Source organism: Lepidochelys kempii, chromosome 9 (assembly GCF_965140265.1).
Source record: "Lepidochelys kempii isolate rLepKem1 chromosome 9, rLepKem1.hap2, whole genome shotgun sequence".
Lineage (NCBI taxonomy): Eukaryota > Metazoa > Chordata > Testudines > Cheloniidae > Lepidochelys > Lepidochelys kempii.
The window spans coordinates 92,450,008-92,475,275 of NC_133264.1; the positions used below are offsets into that span (position 1 = coordinate 92,450,008).

The 25,268-nt window shown below is 41.5% G+C and overlaps 1 protein-coding gene across 7 annotated transcripts in view; it reads right to left on the reverse strand.

The window, feature by feature from the left end:
* AFF2 (ALF transcription elongation factor 2) overlaps positions 1 to 25,268 on the reverse strand; it is a 464,322-nt gene that overhangs the window by 41,521 nt on the left and 397,533 nt on the right. For 6 of the 7 annotated variants that reach the window (XM_073358388.1, XM_073358393.1, XM_073358387.1 and 3 more), the window contains 2 exons: positions 23,392 to 23,606; positions 8,237 to 17,499 (listed from right to left, as the gene is read on the reverse strand). In XM_073358388.1, coding sequence (XP_073214489.1) covers positions 17,378 to 17,499; positions 23,392 to 23,606 — 337 coding nt within the window. In that variant the 3' untranslated portion in view covers positions 8,237 to 17,377. Of the gene's footprint in view, positions 1 to 8,236; positions 17,500 to 23,391; positions 23,607 to 25,268 lie in introns of those variants that run through there. The other variant, XM_073358389.1, reaches the window with a different exon arrangement.

Consider the following 25,268-nt stretch of genomic DNA (forward strand, 5'->3'; position numbering starts at 1 on the left):
TAAAATGGCATTAAGAGAAAGCCTGTTTGTGCATGATACAGGGGAGAAATTGTTCAAGACCAGCTCAGCGATGTGCAAGCACAAGGTGACACCTGTCAAGGTCTCTATATGGTACCATGATTGTGGAGTAAGTGCTGCTCGCCCAAGGTAGAGCAGTTTTTGTGTGTGTTTAATTTTAAAAACTGAATTGAGCGCTCCAGAAAGGTCCCCAGTTGACAGAAGGCCTCCATGTAGCCCGGGGGCAGCTGTCTCATGGTGCTGGCAGCTCATACTTCCTTCCACTTTGGCTTCCCTGACCTGGAGGAAGCCCTATCTCCAAGGCTGAAGAAGGCAGTTCCTGCTCCTTGTCATCTTTATCATCTCTGCTGTGACTCCTGGGAGCAGCTGGACATGACTATATGCCACTTAAACTGCACTATTCCTATTGTGCCAGGTCAGCAGTGGGAACAGGAAAACACAACAGGTGCTTACCAGATGGAACAGAGAGTTATGCAGCAAGCAGCAGCCAAGTGCAACTAGCCTTGAAGACCAGCCTCAGAAAGGCATGCTAGGGAAAAGGTTCCTAACAGAGGGCCATCCTGCAGCAGGGACAGTTAACAGGGATCAGGAAGTGACCAGGCAAGGTGCAGTGTCTGTGTTACACTGCTATATCACATGTATAAACACTCACATGTACTCCACATGGAATAAAAGATTTATTTAGTCTATCTCAGTGATACTCAGACTGAGGGCTTGCGAGCCGCAAGTGGCTCTTTAATGTGTCTCCTGCGGCTCTTTGCAGCATGTGATATCAAAACACGGTGTAATTTAATTATTAACCAATCTAAATTATTAACCAATCAGGATGCTTTTGCTATGTTATTAACCAATTGTAGGTGATACAGTAATAATACTTGGTCAGTCATTTTGCTGTGAAAATAATTATGAATTCACACTACTGTGGCTGCTTTGGGTAATGTTGGTCGCTAAATTGACTCCTGAACTACTGACGTGTGAGTATCACTGGTCTATCTCCCTTGCAGATCAGGAAAACGTACTAAGAGCCACCCATAAGACTGCACTGCAGACACCTACGGTCTTCCCGGATGCATCTGGTTCTACAAGGTGCCGCGGACTCTCTCTCCCAAAGAACCAAGAACTCCATAATCTTGCAGGATCCTGCCCCGCAAGAGCCACACCTTGCAGCAACAGTTCTGTGCAGGGTCAAACATCCACATGTTGTTGTTCACAGCGTTGACTGGATTTTATACTTGGCCAGAGGGCCAGTCTCGGGAACGTCTCCCCGCTCCTGCGTCTATCATCGGTGTCTTATTTTCCCTCGGGGAAAATTGACAAAATGAATAGTATGCAAAACAAGACCAGGTTTATTGGACAGGCAACAGTTAACCAGGGTAAGAATAACTCAGGCAAGTAGTCTACCCTGCAGGGTAAGCAACTGCACTCTGCCTCTCAGATAGGCATCAGCACCAGCACATGCTACCTCTAAGATGGGCAGCCCTGTCTGACAGACGTGCTGACCCTTTTATAGCATACAGTTGCTGGTCAGATTACAGGTCAGGTGACATACCCAGTTTCCCGCCTTAAGGCAAAAAGGGCGCCAAAGGTGTAACAGGGGCTGAGGAAGAAGGCAACCAATATGGATTCCCTGTTGTTGTTAAAGGGCATAAGGGAGATAACAGTAAAGTAAAAATTATCTCCCTACAACAGCACTAGATTGGGCTGGGTCTAGACTCCGGGAGGCTTGGGTGAGGGACGAACTACCACAGAGACGGTGGTATAAATGGATAGCAGGGGAACACTTGTTAGTCAGGGGGCCAAATGCACACACCCGAGGCGCTGTGGCTCGAGAACAAACAACAGGGTGCTGCTTTGGCACCTCACTCTTGGGTCTCCCCCGAATCAGTGAAGGGCCTCTGAGGCAGAGCAGGGATTTCACTACAGCGTCTGCATGCCTTATGCAACACCCACTGAGGTCATTAGAAGAGCTCCTATTGACATCACTGGGCGATACATACATCCCAGGCATCTATCGTAAGTATTTATCTGGCCCTGCATTAGCAAACTAGCTGAGCACTTCACAATCTTTAATGTATTTATTCTCCCAACACCCCTGAGGGGTAGGCAAATATGATGTCTATTTTACAGATGGGGAACTGAAGTACAGAGAAATTAAGGCCCAGGTCCTCAAAGATATTCAGGCACCTAACTCCTATTGATGTCAGTGAGAGTCAGGCACCTAACTACCATGGAGGATCTGGGCCTAAATGACTTGTTTAAGGTTGCACAGGAGGAGAGTGGAATTGAAGCTGGGTCTCACAAGTCCCATGTTACTATGCTAGCCTGTGGACCATCCTTCTTCCCCACAGATTATCTTCCCTGCCTCTCACACGTGCATGGGGGCTGGTTTCAGGCTGTGTATTAGCCCACAACAGTGGTACTTTCTGCAGCGTTAACATGTGACCATGCCTATACTAACAGCATGTTAGGACTCTCTTTGACTTGATATGTGGGGAAAAAAAACCTACAGCCTTGTACCGTATAAGAACCAAAAAAATAAAATACTTAGCTCTGGAGAGTGAAGCTGCAAGAGTAATAAGCCATTAAATACTGCAATCAAAGCAAAATGAAGACCCTCTGCAAAATAAATCATAGGAGATAAGAAAAAATTTTACATTGTTAAAAGTTTATGCTCGCTCTGACTTCAGAAATGTTACCATTAACCTGGGAATTAATCAGAGTTTTTCATTTACTCGTTGTTCTGAACTATAATGAGTCCTTTAACAGTGTAAATAAAAAGATCTAAAGATTCAATAAACTATAATGTCACAAATGGCAATCATCTACTGTTGAGGCTCCGGCATTAAAACGCATCTCACAGCTGGAAACAAATGATTCTGTATAACATTGTAAATAACCTCTAAGCCCACTCTAATTAAACTGAAGCTTCACTTTCTCCTGGGCATTGAATATATGAACCAATTAAGAAAATATCATTTCGTCTCTGTGAGATCTGCACTATCTCTCCCTCTTTAAAAAAAAGAAAAAAACCCACCAAAGGGACCACACTGGTGCACCCAGGCTACAATAATGACACATTTCTGCTTTAAGCAAATTTTGCACCTGTAACCTGCAGAAATATAGCCATAGCACTTGAAAAATTACTTCAGTGCTGCACAGTGCCATGAAAATTTATCTTTGAGATGATTTTATTGCATGGTTACCCTAGGCAATTAAATCAATAAATCTTAACTGTCAGGAAGGTTGGCCCCGTGCCAGAAATAAATGAAATGCGCGGAATCAGTAAATAAAAGGTTTCTGACAAGTCATTCCAGGAATTATTTAGCAGTTGGGCTTTTTTGTTGTGGTTGTTGCTGATGTCTCCAGCATTTATTGACATTCTCGCTGAAAAATGATTATGCTAAAAAAGGAGGGGAAAGTAGGGGTTTTCAGGGTAATCAATGACTCAGCCTTAAACACATGCTCACAGCAACTTTGGGGGCTGATAGCGTACGTGGCGGTGATGAGCTAACGCTGGGTTTTGTGCTATAGTCTGCCAGCATTTGAAAATGCTACTCACATCAGTGGGAGTTTTGTGGGCCATTCCATAGCCTTTTAGTATTAACAAAGTAGATTTTTTTCCCCATTGATTCTGAGGTGGCTGAATTTGAGAGGCTGCCTGGGGTTTCCTTGGGTCAGTGGAGTCTGGGTGTCACAGACTGAAAGATTTCAGTTGCACCTGTGTAAAACCATAGTAGTCAATGGAGTTGCACGGGTTTCATGCTGGCGGTAACCAGTTTCATGCTGGAGTCTGATTTCACTTGCATTGATCAACATCAGGTGGCATTTCATTAACATCAGTGTAAGGAAGGTTAGAATCTGGCCTGTAGTCGCCAAAAGGCCAGCTCAAATGATTAATAGATTCCTAAATTTTTAAGGCCAGAAGGGACCATTATGATCATCTGGTCTGGCATCCTGAATATCATAGGATTGTACTTACATTTAAAGTGTCCACTAGTAATTGTTACACAGTTTTCAGTATACCACAGTGTTCTGGTTGGTTGGTTTTTTTTACTGTTTTGGGGTGGTTTTGTTCAGCGGGGATTAACTAACTGGAAAGAAGGGGGTCATTCGAAGGGAGGGAGGTCAGTTGGATGGGGTGGAAAGGGATGACTACTGGAGGTTAGCAAGAGGTAGGCTGAAGCGAAGAGGCAATGAATGACTGTGGGATGGGGACGGGGGTTGGCGATTGCAAGAAAGTTAGGCTGCAGAGGGGAAGGAACGGCAGAAAAGCTGTCTGCTGACCTCCTCGTGTCTGAGACAGAGTTGGCTGAACTTTGGAATTGCCATTCCATGGGAAATCTTCCATTTTGAAATCTCCTTTTAGCCTGAATCACAAGGAAAAGTCAAAATAGCCATGTGACCTTCTCAAAGCGCTTCATTTCGACAAAGTCAAAGGGACTTCATTTTTGACTTTATCCTTTGAAATGAGATGATTTGACCTTATCAAAACAAAACACTTTAATAATTTTTTTTCCTTGAAAAAATTTCAACAAAATTGATATAGTCCTGTGAAATGTTCAGATTTTGTCAAATCAGTATTTTCTGGTTGACCAGCTCTGGCCTGAAGGTCCGTGCTGCATGAATTCATTTATTCGCCTTATTTACAGGCAGCATTTGCCCTGTTAATATGTTAAAAACATCTCGATTCCAATGTAGCCTGGATACCCTTGAAGACTATAGGCGCTCTGGTGCAGAGCGCTCTTTGACTTTGTATCCCGCCTCCAGACATTCAGCGCTAGGGATTGTTAGCAAGCGAACCCAGCTGATCGTACTGTGACAATAGTCTTTAGGGTGGAATTCACCCCTTCCCCTAGGTCTAGATTAGAACAAGCCCTGGGCGCCAATTAAGTCCAAGCCTGAGCAGTCATGGCATTTATGAATGTGCCAACTGAATGTATTTCCTTCACCGTATGCTAAGGGTCCTCAGCCCTTTCCACAGCACGGACCATGGCTCATGGCCATCTCCCCTCCCACTCACAACAGTGCAGCCTGCACCCTCCCATGTGGCAATTGTATGACATCCCGGTTGCAAGTGCCATTGCTTACTTAGCAATCTGATAGCAGAAAGGTATTTAAGGGCTTCCCAAATGTTGTTTAAAGCTAAGGGCTTAAATAGATGTGAACAGGTGCATGGATCATTGTGCAGGTCCCCTGCCTCCTTAGGGAGAGAGGCTGCCTCTCGGTTAGTCAGCCTCCCAAATCACAAAAGGCATTGTAGACCTGATCTGATTGATTTGCAGCCACTTTGAGGTACAGCGAAAGCCTTTTGTGACACTTATTGGCAAGCATCTTCTCATTGCAGATAATTCCCTGCCAGCCTATCCTGAGCACATAGGTGATTGCTGTTAAATTAATGGCTTGAAGCACAATACGAGCCTTTTTATTTAGTTACTGCTTGATAGGCAGTTAATGCAGAGTTGCCAAAACGTGAGTGCAGAGTTTTCTCTGTGCTACAGCATTCGAAGGGGGAAAATTCATCCTATGACGAGGGCTCACATGAGGCTCTATGCACCACTTAATTCTCACGTTAAGGGCAGTGGGGCAGAGCGCAGCATTTGGCCCTGGATAATAGTGGCCATGTGATTTCAAAACCGGTGCCACTCCAAAAAGAAATCAAAGTACCCACCACCCAGAGATAGCGTTGATTTAACGTTCAACAGTAGCTTCACATATGGGTCGTGCGTGTTACACATTTACCTTACCGACAGTAAAGTCCTTTGAACGTCAGGGCCACTGTATGGGGAAAAAATGTACTGAAAATTCCCTTTTTAAAAGTCAGAGTGATTTTTAAATTCATTTTGAAATGCAGCTGCTAAGAGAAATCCCTTTCCAGCACTTGGACCCATCACTGTAATGTTGCCTTCTTGGGCTAATCAGGCAGTTCCCTAAGACTTTAGTGAAATGGTTCAGATTGCTCTTTCTTTTCCCTCCCTCTTTGGGCTATGGAAAGAGGCTACTGGACCTTTTGGATTTAGTGGTGTTGTCACGCTCTGTCAGCTATGTACCACAGCTTTCTAGCGGTAGCCAGCAGCCTACAACATGGATCAAATTCATCCCTGATGTAACTCAACTTTGTGCCTGAGTATGCGCATGCATCTTTGTTGCTTGCAAAAACGTGTGTGTGTGTGGGTCTTTATCTAAGTATTTGCATGGCCCATATCAACCGAATATTTATGCATCTCCTGGTCACTTGATTTTATCCTCACGGCGCCCCTGTGAAGTAGGGCCGGACCATCCTCCTCTAACAGCTGGGGAACAGGGCAACATAAGTGACTTGCCATGACAGGATTGCAGAGCTATGTGCCTCTCTAAGATGCTGACCCTGCAGGCTGCTCTAGATCCATAGCTTTCATTGAAACCAATGGGAATTTGGAAGCTCAGCACTTCTCAGGAGCGGGCTCCAGTTCTAGCCTGTTATGGGCAATAGTAACTTGCTCAAATGGTACTTTCAGTGCAGCATCCGTGGGCATTATGATGCCATCTTGAAAGCTCATCGAAGTCTCTGATCTTTGGCTCAGGCTCTGTGACTGGGATATTGAGGCACTCTTCTTGAGCCAGCTCTTTTTTTTTTCTCCTGAAACATCTTTTGCTGCCCTTACAGGCAGCTTGGTGAGCCCGCCATAGGGCACGCTTTCATTTCGAGATGGGCTGCTTTTGAAAGCCAAATCTTCCAGAAACCAGCCATGAGGTGTGTCCGCGGGGGGGTGGGGGAGTGTCCTTGGTATTGTGGGGCTTTACGTGGGTAGTGGCTATTGGAATAATGATGCCTTTTTAGTGGGCACTTTGCCCTCCCTGCCTGAGTCATTCAGTGGCACCCACAATGAAATACAACTTGGGTTTATATGGAGTCATTCATACGCAAGGATCACAGAACACTTCACAGCCAATTACAAGTCTGTACATGCAGAGAACGACAGGCGCTGACTACGCTAAGTCAATTCTCACGGTAGTTTCTGTGCCTGCCAGCATGTTACTGGCGGCTAACACTGGGCGAATTGGACAGGCAGCATTAGACTGGTTCACTCAGCCGAAATGATCAAGCAGTGTCCTGGGAATATCTTCTCTGGATTCTTGACCACAACTTTGGCAGAACCAAGGAAGAGACCGCGCCAGAGAAGCCATCCCAGTTTTAACACTAAGTCCAGGGTAGGACTTTGGGGGATGAGACAGTATGTTATGGATACCCATGCTGCACAGGCAAAAGCAATAAAACTGATACACCTGATAAACAGTTTAACTGGTCTGTTAAGCTGCACCGATGGCTGTTGCCAAAGTGGTGCAAAAAAGCCAGAGAATACCAGAGAAGTTGGCCCAGTATTACATTACTACCAGATTCAACCTCTAATTCCATTCTTTTCATTTCTAAAATCCCCTGTATTCTGACCCAGTGGTGACCGCCCATCAACCTCCCCCACAGGAGCTCCTGGCAGGGGAAGAAGTAACCTGTCAAGGGTGGGAGCTGGAATCAGTGCTAGAACACACTGATCCCCATTCTCAGACCTCCCCTCTTCAAAGCATGAACTCCACAGTGGCCAGAGAGGGGCCTCAGATTTTTTAGCCCTCAAATTCTTCCTTGGTGGCCATTCTCTGCATTAGACTATGTCTTGTGGACTATGCAGCCACATCACGTACTACTTAAACATCTCCTGAGAGCTTTTTCAGCTCTTTTGAGCTGCTATTCTTGGCACTGAATCCTTGGGCTATTTTGAAATGAGGCTATAAAGCCTGGCGTTTCCGGGTCTGGGCCATGCCTAGTGAGCCCCTGGGACGAAACTCACCCCTGTGCAGAAGGCCAGTACATTTAAGTGCACCATTAAATTTGTGCGTAAGTCCTGTGCTGGTTGTCAGCAAATTTTGAAACTCATTTCTTTTCAGACCGGTTCCTTAGCCATTTAGGATTGGGCGGGGGTAGACAGAATCCTTTCCCACCGTCCTGCGGATGTTCCTGTGGGGGTGTGCCATACCACTTATCTTGCCAGAAATGGCATCAGCAAAATTTAGCTCCACAATATTGAATCACTTCAGTTCTGCATAACGACTCAAATGAATTCTTTAAAAATTAAAAACAATGAAAACTCTCCTGCAAACAGTGCTTACCAGAACTCACAGTTATTGTATCCTGGGAGAGGAATGAGAAAATAGCTTAATGCAGAATAATTTATAGCTATAAAATGGGTTACATTTTCATAAAAATTTTATTTTACTGTTTTTTTTAAATAATTCAATGCACTGGCAGTATAATTAACCCCTCTATGAGAGACACAAATGTACCAGTTCAACCAATATTATTTATATAGAGACATTGTGTTTAAAAACAACAAAAGTACATTTAAAATGTTTGTACATAAAGTATTACTGTTATTTAAGAAGGAACAAAATGTAAACAAAATGCATAATTGTGCAACACATTGGAAATACAAAGCAAAACAGGCAGGATACAATTTTATACATATAAAGCAAAAGAAATCAAACCTTTATAACTATACAACATTTCAGTAATTGCTTGACATTTTAACAGTTACCTTGGTCTGTACAAAACATCTTAACTTATACGTAAAACTTTACAAGAATAACATGCTTGTTGAGAACAAAGACACCTTGTGGAATTGCAGCAATTATGGATATGATATTTGCACACGCACAAAAAAGGCTAGTTCAAGGATAAATCAAAAGTAAGAATGCAAGCTAAAGGGGTATTTAGTAAATTACAATTTAATTTCAATGGCTAATTGAGAAGAACATCAAGGTAGAAGTTAAATCTGACTTTGGTAGGAAGGCCAAGAGGTCTTCATGATGTCATAGTGGCCAGTAACCAGAACAGAAGGTATATAAATGTTCCTGACATTTTGGTTACTTCTACACATACAAAAAAAGCACCCAAAACAAACAAAAAACCCCAACAAACTCAAAAAACAAATTTGAGCTTTTTGTCACAATAGTCAGAGATGGAGGTGAGAAATCACAGATTTTTCTAGACTAATCCCAACACTAGCAGGTAAAAAACAAGACATGTAGAAAGAACAAACATCCCTTTAGTTTGCCATTATTACTTTTCCCATATGTTAGTCATCTTATTCGGTTTTTCAGCAACCAGAAAACTTAATCCGAACTGTACCATTTTAAAAACAATGGCTTGAAGGTAAAACAAAAATAACCAGATCTCTAAATCTGTTTTCAAACTTTGCAATGATATGTCCTAGGCCTCATGAACATTGATTTTTTTTTCTTAAAAGAGTATTTCAGATTCAGAAGAAGATATGCAATCCAGAGATGTCACGAAAATACACGAAGGAATAAAATATACAATAGTCTGTGGAATTACTGGGACTGTCAGTTTGGATAAAATGTACACCGAGTTTATGAGTGTCCTCACATGACATATATGGCTAAAATTAAACTCCTGACTGCATCCAAGTAACCTATTTAGGCCCTAATTCTGCCATCCTAATGATGAGCGGTAACTTAGTCTGCTTGTAGTTAGCTCCACTGATTTCATTGGAACTAACTGTGGATTAAGGTGCTCAGTGTAAGTAAGAATTGTAGAATTGCGCCCTTAATACATATTTTCAATGATTTTTAAATATACAAAATTTCATTTGGCTTCGAAAATACACTTCAACCCTCTGAAATGTCTTTGAGCAGGAGTAACAGATTCCATCTTTATACTGCAAGTATTTACGCAACATTTGAATGTATTTGCCATTTTTCTATGTAAGCTAATGCTCATGCCAGGAAATATTTAAACTGAGGGGTAATGAAATTGCACCATGCCTTTTAGTTCAAAACAAAACAATCTGCAGGACTAGACTGCAGGCAGAAATTCACCTCCAATTCTTTTAGCAGGGATTATCTGATGCTTTAACTATTAGAAAACAGCTTGAGTATATATTTGTAGAGCTGCACTTAATTCACACAGCACAGGCTGTAAAACTATACAGGCCCCGTTCAGGCTGTGTAAATCAGCTCTGACATCAATGGAGCTACCTTGACGGAAGGCATCTGGGGATGTGGCTGATGACTTTCAGAAACCTACAATCATTGTTCACGTCCTACGTAAAAATCAGCAGGGGAAGCGCAGAGTGAAAATTTAAACGACATCAGACACAACACAGGACAGCACTAGCTATTGAGTTATTCTCAGTTCTGAGGGTACTTCTTCCAGGCTGTGTGGTCTAATGTGGCTTTACAAAGTACTCTAGATTTCGTTGCTTTGCAAAGTCCATTTCCTTATAGACAAAACAGGAATAGCTTCATTAGCATGGTCAATAAACAAGAAGTGCGATGATAAAGCTTTGGGAGTTCCCCTGCACAGAGATATGTTGGCCAAAAATTAAAAAAGGTTTGGGTTTATGGGCCAGAGCCTCAGCTGTGTATATTGGAATAGCTCCATTGAAATCAATAGAGTTGCACCAACCTACATCACATGAGGATCTTGTATTCTGGTTTTTCATGAAGCATAGAAAGAGTTTGCTGTTGCCAGCTATTCAGTTAATTGAAAAATTCTGGAGTAAATGCATCCTGCCAGTAGGTCAAATCCCTGATGTTCTGCCTCACACTTATATCCCACTGAAGTCAAAGTTTTTTTACCTAAGTAGGGGCTGAGTACATTTATGGGCTGGTCACAGATCAAATCTGCTTACAGTTCCCCCAGCGTAGATCTAGAGTAACCAAACTGAACTCAGTGAGTCAGATCCGACCTAAGATACAGTTACTTCCACTGAAGTAACTGATTTAACCTAGTTGAGGATCTGGCATAATGAGCCCAATGTTGATCTCAATCACTCCATTATTAAGGGTAAAATAAGAACAGAATTTGGACCAGAGAATTCCATTGAAGACATTTGAGTTGCTCTAGATTGCCACTGCTGTTGGTCAGAGCACCATTTGGCCCCCAGTATGTAATGTGGGATTTAGCCCTAAATTATAAGTAACATTTCCCTAAGTATTTTTTATAATGAAACTCAGTTATGAGCCTGATGCTCTGATTGATACAGGTCTAAATCAGGAGTAACTCCATTTAGGTCAATGAAGTTACACCAGTGCAAAACTGTTGTTATTGAGAGTAGAATCAAGCCCAATATGGGGAGTAAAGCATTGTTGGAATTTGTTGGAATGGAATTTGCATATAGTGGAACTCACGTTCCAGTAAAGTAGAATTAAAGACCCAAACTGGTTCACACACAAATCCAGCTCATCTTGCTCATTAGTTAATATCATTGAAATTAATGGGACACAAGTGTAGATGTTCAGGCTCCGACTGGAGGCATAGCTCTGGAACCCCATGAGGCAGGAGGCTCAAGTACCCTTGTGATCTGCAGCTGCTCCATAGTCTGAGGGTAGGGTGGGGGTAGGGGCGGGACTTCTTCATCTACCTATGCCAGAGGTACCCAGGCCACAGACTGCTATGTGGGCTGGTTTCTGGGTCCCTGGAATCAGTCCTTGGTGAAGTTCTGTGGGGGAAAAAATGACCTTGCTACAAGAAAGGGACTGTAATGACAATATTAGTGCACTGTGTCATGGAGCCACACAGTAAGGCAGGTTAATTCATCAGACAGGGTTGAGGTGCACAAGGCCTTCTCATGACATAATATCACAGCCGACAGGTTTCATCAGGCATATCAATAATAATAAATCCCTTTTCACAGATGTACAAACAGGTCAAATTCAGAAAGTCACACTCATGAAGTCATCCCTTCTTCAGTAGGTTTCCAATTTCATTAAACATTGCTTCACATTTCTGCCATACATATTTCTACGTACCCTCTGATTCCACGGACAAATCATCTTCATGGTACTTCTTATGTAGTATTTCTGACACAGTAAGTTTCTCATCTAACACCAGTTTTACTCTGTAACGCCTTTTGTTTGAAACGGCACTCATTTCTGCCAGTGTAAACCTACCGAGTCACATTGGTCTACATGCTACGTGAGAGCCAAATCAGGCCCTTTGACTTCAATGGATTTAAACTGGTGTGAGATCAGAATCAGGCTTGCTGCTATCTGAAGACCGCCCCAAAAATACATCAAACGGCTTTGAAAAGTGCTAGCTGAAATAAAACTGTCAAGAGTAAAACTTAGAGATAGGCTGTGTAAAAGACCCCCAAAACATGACCACAACTGAACTTTAATCAGGGAAAAACACTGGCTGCTCATTAGGAAAGTTAAGATAGTGAGGACCATAATGATTGAGCACTTAGCCTATATATTATTAGACAATACAGAATGCCTGGATATGATTTTGTGTCTATGGAGCTTCTTCTTATTTATTATTTGTATTATCATAGTGCCTGGGAACCTCAGTCATGGACCAGTACCCCAATTGTGCTAGACACTGCACAAAAACTGGCCAAAAAAACAGGTTTTCTGTTTTGGAAGTGTAGGAGGGTCAAGAAACGGACCTCTTCCAATCCTAACATGATTTATCTTATTTGCCTTTATAAAAATCACCTCTAGGGGGCGCACATTTGATCATTAAATGCTACATAAAGTAAAACTTGCAAATGGGGCAAGGAGCATAAGGATGGTGGAGTGGCCCTTATTTTTAAACTTTCTCGCTATCTTTCCTTCTCCAGAATTCCCACCGAAATACAATAAAATCAGGTAGACTTGCTAGCAATTCAAAGGCCCTTTCATGTGCTATACCAACACCTCAGCGGGTGGGGTCTGCACAGCTGGATGATACGCACACAATATGTTTAATATGCAATATTATGGGTGTATTGAGACTTTTTTTGCTTTCCTCAGAAGTATCAGACACTGGTCACTGCTGGAGGAAGGATACTGGATGGCCTGGTGGTCTGAGTAAATGTGGCAAATACTCCCTATGGTATGCTGATGGAATATGCATATAAGACCTGATCCTTCACCATGAAAGTCAATGGGAGCTTTGCCACTGATTTCCATGAAGACAGGATCAAGCCTGTGCAGATGCCATTGCTTTCTACTGTATTTCAGTTTGCTTGGGACAAGAGAATGGGGCACATTATCTGACTGGGGGTAAGGGCCCTTTTCTACAGAGGGACACATTAATGTCCCCGCTACCACATAAAAGTAATGCTTCATCAAGGAAGCTCACTGCTCACTTCCTTGTAACCAAACTTTTCTTACATCTCCAAACAGTTATTAAAGGTCCCATTGTTGCCACTGAGCCTTTCAGCCTTTTAAGCTTTCTTTCCCTGAAATAATAATTTGTTTAAAAAAATAGAATTAAATACCCACAAAAACAACATGACAAAAATATGTCCTTCAAAGTAGCTAAAAGTTGGTCAAAAAGTTTTCAGGGAGGAATATCCTAAAAATCTTTGAATTTAGAAGCACCCCAGAAATTAAAGGTTCAGAGTTAACGTCTTATATACTAACCTAGGATGTGGATAATTTTGTTTCATAAGAAGGAACCAAAGTCCTTGACCTTGAGTCTTTTTAAAGACAACAGACCTCCCCTATCTTCCCAGTGAGGTCACCTATAAATAAAACAATCAGTATTTACACACTGAGCTTATTAAGTGACCAAGAGTCCAAAGGTCATGCAACAGCAAGAAGAGGGCCAAACTCAACTCTGAGAAACATGCTGGGAAGGATGCCACCAAATGCTCCCAACAAAATGACAAGCTCAACTGGAAAAAAATAAAAATCCAGATTAAAAAAAAATTATTTAAATAAGCAAAGCTAAAGAAGTGTGAACAATGGACCAAATCCTGCAATTTGTATTCGGGTCCAAACTTTCCCTACTCGCAAAGGAAGTTTTCTTGAGTGAGAAGTGCCCTAGGAAAAGCTAGCCCTATATTTCAGGTGAGCAACTGATGCGACCATATGAGGCATATGGTAGCATTCCTAAACTTTCCCCTCAACAGCATCCACTACTATGGACCTCAGTTCCTTAATGAACATCATGTGTCTGGGAAATACATACTGTTCTCAGAGTAGGCACAAGGCCATACCCACCATTTAAGACCAATGAAGCCCACCACAAGGTGTGTAAGGACCTTGCTTGAGCACTTTGGACTTTGCTGCACCGTCATTTTGCACTGATGGATCCCCGATATTTTAGACTTTAGTCCTTAGCCTGTGTGTTCCCTTTACCATAGTGCTATGCATATTGATCTAAACATCACTTAACATGCCACCTCTTGCAATGTTTGGTGTCTTTCTGAAAACCCAGCTGCAGGTATCAGGAACCTGCATGAGTATTCCAGCTTTCATTAAAAAAAAAAAAGATATTTCTAGTTCTCATGGTTATGGCGGGACGCTTGAAAACATGACTTGAGTGTTGGTTAAAGACTCAGAAATGATAAGACAAATAAAAGGAACACAAAATATGCTATGAAAAAAACCTCATGATTTTGAAGACAGCCTCATAATTTTGGGGGCCTCTCTCACGGTCTTTGACAGGGTGACAGAGAAAAAGCCCAGGCAGATACATTATCCCCTCATACATCAAAACTCTTCCCCTTCAAAACAAGCAAACAATTTCATTCAATGAAATCTACTTGAAATGATAATTTAAAGAGTACAATTACTCCATGAAGATGCCATGTTGGCATTTGAAAGGTGATGAATATAGTGCCTGTAAAAGTGCAATAATCCTTAATAACTAACCCAAAAGAAGCATCATCCCCAAGGATAAGAAGGTAATTCACTCTCCATGTTTAATTTGTTTCTAAGCTGCTTTTGAAACAAGACTGCTAAATAGTATGTTGGCTTGTGATCCTAGGCTTGACTGCTGGACTTCTTATAATTGTGCCATTGATTCAACATACATTTCAAACTAAGTCACAGGAGGCAAAATCAGGTTGGCTAATTCTCTAAGCTGTCTAGGTAAAGGAGATGTGAATGTATGTTAAATTTTGAGATAGGCGTCTGTTTACTACAAGCAACAGGGGAAAGATAATACCCTGACTCGGAGAGGGTAGCTGACTCTTTGAACAGTCATGTCTCTGAAGATTGTATTTCAAGATATATATATATATAGCCTTCGTAAATCCATGGCAGGCTAGGATTTCAGTCTACGTTAAAATAATAAGAGAGAACAATGTTCTTCATTACGCTGAATAGTTAGTCAATCCAATAGGAGAGGCCTTACAAAGAGAATGAAAAACGTAGGTCACAACCAACCCATCAATACTTCAGTTCAGTTATCAGAAACACCGATGCTCATCTGTTAAATAAAAAGCTGCGTGTTTGAAAATCACCCTCTTTTTATGGTTATGAAGGGTTCTTGATATCCTGGTTTTATTCATTAGAAAAAGGAGCCAGAATCAGTATGATAAGTTCTTTTGGATTCATGTTTCAGCCATGTTACCTGAACTCCTCAAAGAACAGATAAGGGTACATTGCTTACTTTCGGAACAGGAATGTAAAACTAATCCAGGATGTGCATGTTCTGTCCTTTATAGACTACCCCATCAGCATGATTTATCTAATGGTATACTTCCCACACTGGCTACATTTACAAGACCTTGTTGTGGAACAAAATATTATGATTTATAGAATTTTTAAAGGTATTTATTAATAGGAGCTAATACACAATTGTTTAAAAAGATAAGTTTATCTTAAAATATGGATTGGGCGCAATCCTTATTGGAAACGTGTAAGACCTGTTTTAAAAACCTAGCAGTCTGAACCTTTTAAATGCAAATTTGTCCTATTTATCTGGTCACAATCCAGTTAGTAGAATCCAATATCTTGCCCGATTAAAGGATATACAGGCTTATATATCAAAAGGAAATTACAATTAAATAATGTCTGGATGATACTTAATACACATGTCATGTTATTTCAGTGAGATGTGACCCAGAATGATATTTACATTGCCAGGAGGGGTTTTTTTTGTTTATATAAATGAAATTTACAGTTTGATAAGGTGTGCCAGCATTACATCAAGAATGATATGAGGCCATTTAAAGTCTTGTAAATTACCGATATAAATTCATTTTGTTTTGTTTCATGCACAATTGCTTCCTGCAGGGCTGCCACAAGACCAACGCAGCTTATAAGGAAAAAAAAAAAAGGAACGAGTGAATGAAATGGTCTAATTTATTCAAGATTGCTTTGAAATTTTCTCTGAATTGTCTCATGATTATGTATGCGTTAAAGGAATGGTCAAAATATGACAGCATGGGTAAATAAAAATGGAAATTGGAAAATGGGTAATTTGGAGAATTGGGAGACTGAAGTATTCATGGCCATTATGAAGCAAATATGTTGCTTTTGGGTAAATCTAGTGATTGCCTTTAATTTGTCATTGTTTTCAAGAAAGTAAGATAATACTGTCTGCTTCTAATGCTTGGAAATCAACAAAACAGGTGTAAATTAATGCCCCAGGGTGTTGGAAGTGCCTCAGCAGCAGCCAGTTAAATTGCTAGCGAATCTCATCAAGAATCCATACTTTCACATACAATATCAATGTTTATAATGTAGCACTCCTGTTAACACGTGCTGTCACTGAGTCGCTTGCAAGAGGAGATTGTTTGCCAAGAAAAATCATGGAGGAATATTTGCTTGAGACCAAACAGTAGGACAGAAAGTTCACCGATTGAGTACATGAATGGTAGCTAAGACTATGAAAGCCAATGTTTTGAAATTGCCTAATCAACTGCCTTGTTCTGCCCACTTAAACTGGTAAGCCAACAATAAAGAGAAAAGAATATCAAAACCTCATTGCGTAGTGTGGCATCTTTCTTTAATCATTCCTCCCAATCTTTTATCTCTTGACACCTTTGGTGATTTTACGCTACATACCTATAAGATGTTCAGAGCCCTTTTTTAGAGACCAGGCCTATATAAAGTAGGAAATCTTAGCAATAAACAGTTGCAGGTAATGATGCCAGAACTAAGCAGTGAACAGCTTGGCTTGGGTTCAGAGGACAATTCTGAGTGAATGGCTATAACTTCTACTAATTTATTTCAGAAGAGAATTTTCATATATACCCTCATATATTTAAGACGTTTTGTACTGTTTCTCAGGAATCCATATCTTCTCAAAGTGCTTTTTTTTATTTTCACTCGAAGGCAGTGTCGACTTAAAACAATACTGCAGGGAATGTACCGTTCCATAAAGCACATAAGGATAGCAGGATCCAGGAGACGCAAGGCATAGAAATTGTCAAAAATGATTAGATGGTACAACACATACTGCTCTTGAGTCATAAGTTCCATTTATGGTGACTTCTACTTCCAATAGATAAGATATAAAAAAAAAAAGGCAATAAAAATGAAGTTACATGAATCAAGCTCCAGAAATGAGTGGAGTTCCACCAGTGATCGTCTGTGCCCTGGTAGAGGTAGAACAACGGGGATGTTATGAAGAGGGCAGCAGTTGCTACAACAAATGTGCCTCCATGCGGAGCCAGTGAAGTCCTTGTCGAACGTAACGGACCAGACTGGTCATACTGCTGTGTTGTGTTAATGGTCCCATGACTGAGTCCAGGTCTACAAAGAACTCTGCAACACAGGAAATGGAGTCATTGTTTCAGGTAACTGTGCAGAAATACATTAATTAAGATTATTTCACGCTCAGTGGTTATGAAGCAACTAGTGAGTTCTCAGAAGCTCATGAGCCTGCAGACCTAGCATGCATGAATGACTCTTGATAAGATATCTCAGGACTGTGATTCATAGATGTGATTCATAGATTCATAGATTCACAGATTTTAACGCCAGAAGGAACCACCCTGATGACTTAGTTTGACCTTCTCTATAACACAGACCCCAAAGCACCGCACCCAGTCATTTCCGTAGCAAGCCCGTCATTATTTCACGCTCAGTGGTTATGAAGCAACTAGTGAGTTCTCAGAAGCTCATGAGCCTGCAGACCTAGCATGCATGAATGACTCTTGATAAGATATCTCAGGACTGTGATTCATAGATTCATAGATTCACAGATTTTAACGCCAGAAGGAACCACCCTGATGACTTAGTTTGACCTTCTCTATAACACAGACCCCAAAGCACCGCACCCAGTCATTTCCGCAGCAAGCCCATCATGGCGGCTTAGACTGTAGAACATTTTTTAGAAAGATAACCAGTCTGGTCTTCAAGACTGCAAGTGATGGAGAATCCACCATGTCCCTAGGCAAGCTTTTCTAGTGGTTAATTACCCACACTGCTCAGTGATATATATAGTATATGCCATCTCACAAACCTTCCTACATTGTATATATGGAAAAAAATATATGGTATGACGTAAGTAAAAAGACTTCCCCTTATACTACTACTTGGGATCAAACTGTGATGTTGGAGTTGAATATCCACCCCTTTGAATATTATAATGATACAGAAGTGACATAAAGGAAACAATGTATTCAGAAAACTGGCTTGTGTTGCCAACAGTTATAAACAGGCCATTATATGTCACATAATGAATATAAACCACATAACAAACGTACATTGTGATACAAAATCTGTCTTGCTGAAATTATTGTATTGTAAACTATCTGTCTTTCTATGAAATATATTACATTTCTATATTGTTTTCAGTTGAAGACCTCAAAATCTTTTACAAACTGCTACAGAAACTACAGTAGATACTGTACTTGCTGACAAAATGCAGCCACCTCTGGAGTGAAACTGTGGCAGCTTCTTAACACTACATAGCGCTTATATGACAGGAGCTGAAGAATACTGAATGCAATTGAAACTGCAAGTTGAAACTTTAAACAGGCAGAATATCCAAGATGGAAACTGGCTAGAACATTACTACAGTGTTTACTAGTGGTCGCATTTTGACTCGGTTGGTCTTGATTTTCTGCTGTGTGTGCCAGGTTCTCAGTTGTTGCTTGCATGACTGAAACAGCTGGGAATGAGCAGTGATTCTCTTATAGTACCTTCACCTAGTCACCAGAAGCTACTCTTGAAATGATAGAGGCTCCTTTTCTGCAACTCACAACAACCTCTGTTGGATCTGTTCCCTCCTTGCAGCTTCTGGTGTTGTGGCAGCAGGAGGAGCCGAGAGAGAGAGAGAGGTAGAGACACGCCTTGCAGTCTCAGCCACCCACTAGCCCTGATCATCTTCAGCAACTTCAGGCCCTCATAATAGGTGAGTTTGGGGAGCATGGCAACGAGGAAATGGAAACACCCGAGGGTGAAAGAGCTCCCGGCATTGAGACGCTGCCCTGAGAAGGGGAATGAAAGCGAAATATCCCACAAAGAGCTGGACTGCTATCCTCGATCCCTACTCCATGAAAACGTCAAATTTAGGAGTGGGCCTACAGGCCATCTCTAATCACATCAGGGGGTGAAGGAAAGAGTAGAAGGCCGTGATGTTCCTCACCCCACAAAGAGAACAAGTCTATAGGAGCTTTGAGATTGACTTCAGTGGGCAGGATTTCACCCCATGTTCTCCCACCCCGTTGTCTGTCTCATCTATTCAGACTGTAAACTCATAGGGCAGTAGCTGTCTCTCAGAGTATGTATGGGTATGATCCTGTCTGAAATCCTAGATATGTAGTTGGGCTGGAGGTGGTTACTCTTCTATTATTAGCACGCTGGCTGGTTCAGAGTTGGTGTGAGTATGACCCACACTGGAAATCACACCACCAGCTTCAGCATACACATACCCTCAGTGTGTTGTGTTCACCATGCCTAGCATAATCAGTAACTACCATAATGTCAATGGTAACTAATAATCACAATAAAAAGTGGTCAAGACCCCTTGGTATCATCTCATCTAAAACAGAGTGATTCCCTCAGCACCGTGCCATCTATCCCCAACACTAGGGTTCTGAAGGATGGATGTCAGCTACTGCATCACCATAGTACTGCTTCCAGCATCTGAGGGCTTCTTGGAGGTCTTCTGTCCGTGTATTGACCCAGTCTGATCCTGATCACCTAAGCAAATGAACTCCCACAGAAAAATGATAACAGACAAAAACACGCTATCACCCATGGGCAAGCACTTTTCATAAATCTATCACTCCATACCTGACCTTTCAATACTTGTCCTCAAGGGAAACCTGCACAACACCTTCAAAAGCTGAGCCCGGGTACTTAAATTCATTACTCTGCTCCACACTAAAACCATGGACTCCACAGACACTCGCTGGTTTTATGGCTCATTACAACAGTTGGGAACACATACCACTGCCTGTTAACCCTTAATTGCCCACTTCATTTTAAGTGGGCTCCTGCAGCATGTGTGACCCCCTTATGCTTAACAATCTAATTTTCAATTGCCCACTTCATTGGAAGTGGTTTCCCACAACATGTGTTAACTCCTTATGCTTAACAATCTGTCCCAGCTAGTATTTCGCTCAGACACTCTGTTTCCTTTCCCTGGACCTGAAGAAGAGGTCTGTGAAGCTTGAAAGTTTGTCCCTTCCACCGACAGAAGTTAGTCCAATAAAATATATTACTTTATCTACCTTGTCTGTCTCATATCCTGGGACCAACATGGCTACAGCAACACTACAAACAACTGAATCACCTGGTGAGATAAGACTGTATCACAGAACAAAGCAGTATGGCTGGAGGTAAGCCTAAAAAAATCTTAGGGATATCACCAGGTATGTAAAGAAATGGCAACTAGCAGGTACTTTAATCTTCCTTCCTGTGTCTTTTTCCCACCAAGTGAAATCAACAGAATTAGGAGTGAAAAAATCCAGAGTCTTGCCAACGTTCCAGTGATCTGCACGATTGTATATTCAAATAAATAATAATTTCTTTAAATGTCAAAACTAATTTCAGTTTCCCAATCTGAAAACACGTATCTAGCATGCTACAAGCTGAAGCAACTAATTAAACCTATATGAAAGAACATTAGACTGAAATTTACTGGATCAAACAGGCCTAAATTGCTATAGATGTGATAGGTTTCTCCTTGAGGGAAAAATGATGCAATGTGTATTAAAACAGCCCTGATTCCATAATACTCAAGTAAGGGTATGTCTACGCTGAAAAGGGGAAGATGTAGTCCAGCTAGGGAGCCTGTCCCACAGAGGAGAATGGAAATATGAAACACCTGAACTACACCTCCCATGAAGCACGTTGGGGGCACTTCCAACTGGAAATATTTCAGATTTTGACTGTTCACCAAAAATTTGAAATTTTCTGCAGGGAAAACAAAACAACCAGCCAACCAACCAACAAAACATGTTTTGATCAGCTCTAACAATAACTTTTGTACAAAGCTTTGAGATCTACAAATGAAAACCACTAATAACTATTACTATTGAAGCTAATTTTCATGAAATTGTTATTTCTCATGTTGAAATATTTTAATTATTTGCCCATCAAAGACATTTTGTCATGCAATATATTGAAAACCTGTAGATTTCAACAAAAGTGGCTATAGTAGAAATCCTTATATTAGCATTATCTTTTATTTCTACCCAATTTTTCAAATTTTAGTATAACAGTGTTCAAGTATGCATTTTTAAGCTAATATTTAACTAGAAAATATGTCTCTCTGCCCAGAATGCAAAAGAGGACACCATATGAAGTGCTGTAAACTTCATTTTTCCCTTCAATGGCTTCTCATACCAAAATGAAATGAAACAGCAACACAAGCTATGTGTCCACTGCAGACTGAAAAAAGGAAAGAAAAGGAAAGAAATTTAAGACTAGGGGCTCAATCCTCTAAATCCTGCTCATGTGAGAAACCCTTACTGATGCAACTAGTTCTACTAAAGTCAATGGGTCTACTCGTATGAATAGGGATTACTCTCATAAGGCATTTGTAGGACCAGGCTCATTTGAACAGAAATCAAAATAAGAACAAAGAAGAGAGTAGGGCATAAAGATGCAGAATGAGATTCAGCAGCTTCTTCCCCATCCAGCTCGGGGACTGATAACATTTGCTGGGTACATTTTCTGTCTGCTGGCTGAATGCCCGAGCTATTTTGATTCAATATCAAGCAGAACATTTAACAACTCCACAACACACAGAGCTAATTACATGATTATTGTCATCTCATTCTCCTATCTGAACACCCTTCTGCATTGCCACTGATAAAATTCTGCAGCACATTTAAAAAGGAATTACTTCAGCATGTTTTGAAAATGGATGCAACTACAGAAAAAAATCCCAAATGATTGCACTGCTAGCAAATTTACTAATGTATATTAACACCGGAAATGGTGGGGAGGCCTGGACATGTACTTTAGTATTGTCCCTGGTTCTAGTTATCATTCAAAGGTAGAACACTTTAAGACCTGACCCTGCTCCCGCTAAAGTCAGTGGAAATTTGCCATTGACTTTAATGGGAGCAACATCAAGCTGCAGGCATCTATATAAGATTTTATTCTGCTCTAACGTGATGAGCAAATTATGAACAGAACATTGCCCAGTTAGGCCCTGTTCCTGCACTAATGAAGTCCAGGGGTACGTTGCCATTTATTTCAGTAGGAACAGGGTGGGACCTGAATGATGGTCTATGGCTTGTCCCTAGTGAGCCAAATTGAACCTTTAGTTACATCCCCTTCCAACTTCATTGAAGTCACTGTAAACCAGCCATGAACTGCTTGCCAACACTGCTCTGAGTCAACCATGGTAAAGGCTTATGCTTGATCTGAATAAATTAACTGAATCACAGACTGATGCATCCGATGAAGTGAGCTGTAGCTCACGAAAGCTCATGCTCAAATAAATTGGTTAGTCTCTAAGGTGCCACAAGTCCTCCTTTTCTTTTTGCAAAGACTGATCTTAGGAAAACCAAGGTCATGGTTTCTAACAAACATGTCATAATCAGGCTCACAGGTGAACAAATAGAACATCTACGGTTCACTTATTATCCTAACTAACATGTGAGTCATCTTTACTGGATGACGACAGCAATATGAAAAGAGCCTCAGTACTCTGCGAGAGGCTGAAATGGGGAACGTATTCACCGACTCAAAAGCAGGCATCACTCGGGGCACAATCTTTGTTCAAAAAAAAAAAAGGAGGACTTGCGGCACCTTAGAGACTAACACATTTATTTGAGCATAAGCTTTCGTGAGCTACAGCTCACTTCATCGGATGCATTCAATGGCTGTAGCTCACGAAAGCTCATGCTCAAATAAATGTGTTAGTCTCTAAGGTGCCACAAGTACTCCTTTTCTTTTTGCAGATACAGACTAACATGGTTGCTACTCTGAAACCAATCTTTGTTCAGATATTTGCCAGCTGCTCTTATAACCCACTGTTCAGTGTGTGTTACACGGCCCCCTGCTGTGCTTGATACACAGATGATATGAGTTGGCTACTATCCCCAACAAGGGGACTTGGTCCATTTGCTCAAACTGAAGAGGCTTATTCTCTGAGCTCAGGAGGTCCTGGGTTCAATCCCCAATGATAACTAAAATAATAATTGCATTTCAGCTACCAAAATAGCAAAAGGAAGAAACTGAACAAGTCACCTTTGTTCTCCTTAGTCAGTTTGTCGGCCATGTCCCAGTGCTCATAGCTCCGCAAGACGTTGTTGGTGATGTTTACATGGCTGGCAGCCATATGGTGGATGCGCTGGGGGATGGTGATGGTTCCTGCTGACGAGGACCCCGCCGTGCCTGCACTGCTCCCTACAGAACTGACTGGAGATGGACTGAGAGACATGGGGGATGGAGTCTCTGTGCTCCTGGAAAAAAGAAAGGAGAATTGTTCTCATGCACACACTTCATTTAAAATCACTTCCTTTTAGGGTGACCAGATAGCAAGTGTGAAAAATCAGGACAGGGTGTGGGAGGTACGAGGCATCTACATAAGACAAAGCTCCAAACATCGGGACTATCCCTATAAAATCGGGACATCTGGTCACCCTGCTTCATTTCTCTCCCCAGCAGACTTGGAACCTTAACATCAAATCTAGACCCAGTCCAGAGGAGATGTTCAGTGATGATCTCCTGCTTTACAAGAGAGGAGAGGTTTATAAACTGGGACTGACTGAAATTAAAAAAGGGCTTTAATTCCCCCCACAAATGAACCTGTTATTTAAAAAAAAACCTCTGACAAATACAGCAATCTTTCAGAGAAAGAAGTATCTCATAGCTGTAATGATTTTTCTACTAGCTGCCAGAAGCTGCTATTGGCAGTTAGAAAACACTCAGTGTATAATATTGGTTTATTATTATCAAAGAATTCCGTGGAAACCACAATGACAATTTGCTACAAATACAGTCACCACAATAAGCAAAGTGCAATTCTTAAAAGCACCCCGCAGAGCAGTATTAGGCACTCAGGGTACTGTACAATTATGAATATCTCTATAGGGTTCTTTAAGGCTTGCTATGAAGATTTGTTTCTAATTGCCAGCCGTTCATCTGCACACTGTTTTATAAAGAGCAGTGTTTTAAGTTACCTACTTAGTGCAGCACTAATGTTCTCATATAGATTTTCTTTTAATTCTAACACCAGCAATTAGGAATCACCTGCTGGCTGCAGGCAGCATGGAGGTCATCCACTGCAATCTCACATGTTTAGAACTGTACAGCGCTGAATGCTCACACGCAGCTCTTCTCCTTGAAAATTGGTCTTTTTTAACACGATTAAGGGTTCCAAAAATCTCCCTCCCCCACCCCACATTTGGAGCCAAACAAATGCATAGGATTGCCATAAAAACACTTTAAATACAGGCTGAATTGCTTCTGGGCCCCTCGGCATGGAGGAAAGGGGCCAAACTTTGCAGAACGGGGATTCCATGCCCCTTTCCCTGTCAGGCAGCAATCACTGCTTCAGCTGTGGAGCAGCTGAAAGATCGCGCTGCTTCTGTTCCACCTGATCCATCACCCACAATATTCTTTGGAGAGATTCCTATTGACTTTAATAGGTGCTGGATCAGGCCCTATTTATGCATGGGGGTAAGGATATGTGAAGAACACCCCACATCTCGCACATACTGGCTGCTGCCAGGTAGCTTCTGGACTAGAGGAACAATTTGCCCCAACAGAATGGAGAGAGTAGTTGAGTACTGGTGTGACCTACACATTTCCTAATCCAAAGGGAAGAAAACATCCTCCTACTGGAGTATGATCGGTAACGACTCCCCTGGCTGAGCTCCATAGCATGAGACCCACATGGCATCAGCAGTTAGTAGCTATTTGCACAGCCAAGGGGTTATGTTGAAGGGTATCCTGCAGCATGAATGTTTTATTTCTGAGTCTCCAAACATACTCCAAACAGCATCTTTAATGTACAGAAGAGCTGAACTACACTTGATTAGGTCTGGGAGCAGTTACCAATCATACAGTATGCAAAGGGACCGAGAGTATTTCGCTAAAGCCACTTAAAACAAGCTGACGCA